This window comes from Phaethon lepturus, unplaced genomic scaffold (assembly GCF_000687285.1).
Source record: "Phaethon lepturus isolate BGI_N335 unplaced genomic scaffold, ASM68728v1 scaffold30569, whole genome shotgun sequence".
Classification (NCBI taxonomy): domain Eukaryota; kingdom Metazoa; phylum Chordata; class Aves; order Phaethontiformes; family Phaethontidae; genus Phaethon; species Phaethon lepturus.
This window is the reverse complement of record NW_010561761.1, coordinates 1-782: the sequence shown is the minus strand read 5'-3', so window position 1 is coordinate 782 and position 782 is coordinate 1. Positions and strand designations below refer to the sequence as shown.

At 64.8% G+C, this 782-nt stretch overlaps 1 protein-coding gene across 1 annotated transcript in view; it reads left to right on the top strand.

Annotated features, from left to right (window-relative positions):
• LOC104626224 (lateral signaling target protein 2 homolog) overlaps positions 1 to 697 on the top strand; it is a gene marked incomplete at both ends in the record, with an annotated part of 1,264 nt that extends 567 nt beyond the window's left edge. Inside the window, 4 exons of the mRNA XM_010294089.1 lie at positions 6 to 145; positions 228 to 317; positions 396 to 476; positions 596 to 697. Of these exons, the coding sequence (XP_010292391.1) occupies positions 6 to 145; positions 228 to 317; positions 396 to 476; positions 596 to 697 (413 nt within the window). The remainder of the gene's footprint in view (positions 1 to 5; positions 146 to 227; positions 318 to 395; positions 477 to 595) is intronic.
• Positions 698 to 782: the final 85 nt, after the last annotated feature.

Here is a 782-nt window from a genome sequence, read left to right as displayed (position 1 = left end):
GCCAGGCCGGGACCCTGCTGTTCAGCCTGGAGCTGGTGCGGACGGTGCTGCGGGAGCAGAGCCTGAGCCAGCCTGGCTCCTACCCGGAGCCCGTCCAGGCTGTGCTTATCCAGTTTGACCGGCTCTTCGCAGAGTTTGAGTTGAGGTGGGGGCTGGGTTTGGGGTGCTGGGGTGAGGGGGGGCTGCACCAGGGCTGGAGGAGCCTCATGGTCCCCCCGGCTCTCCAGCTATGTGTCCTCACTGGTGGCGGTGAAGTCTCCTGAGGAGATCTACCGGCAGCAGGAGATCATTGTGCTCTTCTGCGAGACAGTGGAGAGGTGAGGGGCACCGCGCAGCAGGCGGGGATGGGGCAGCATCCCAGGGCTTGGCCCCATTGTAAGAATGTCCCCTTGCAGAGCCCTGCGCCTGGGCTACCTGACCCAGGAGATGATCGATGGCTACGAACCACTGCTGATGTTCACCATCCCTCGCCTGGGGTGCAGCTCCCCGGGGGGGGCATCTGGGTGCTCCTCACCCTGCACCAGCCCCTTCCCCCCTCAGGGAGCTGGGGTTCTGGGCAGCCCCCCGATGTGAGCCAGGCTCTGTCCCCTCGCAGCGGTCTCCTCATCTACCCTGAGGGTCCCCTCAGCCTGGAGCAGAGCCCTGAGCAGATGTCCCGGGTCTTCAGCCCCTTCTACAACCTCTTGAAGAAGATCAGGTATGCATTGTGGGGCGATGGGTGCCCGCAGGTGGGGCCATGGGGTAGCAGTGGGACTGTGACATGGGGCTGACACTGTCCCTTC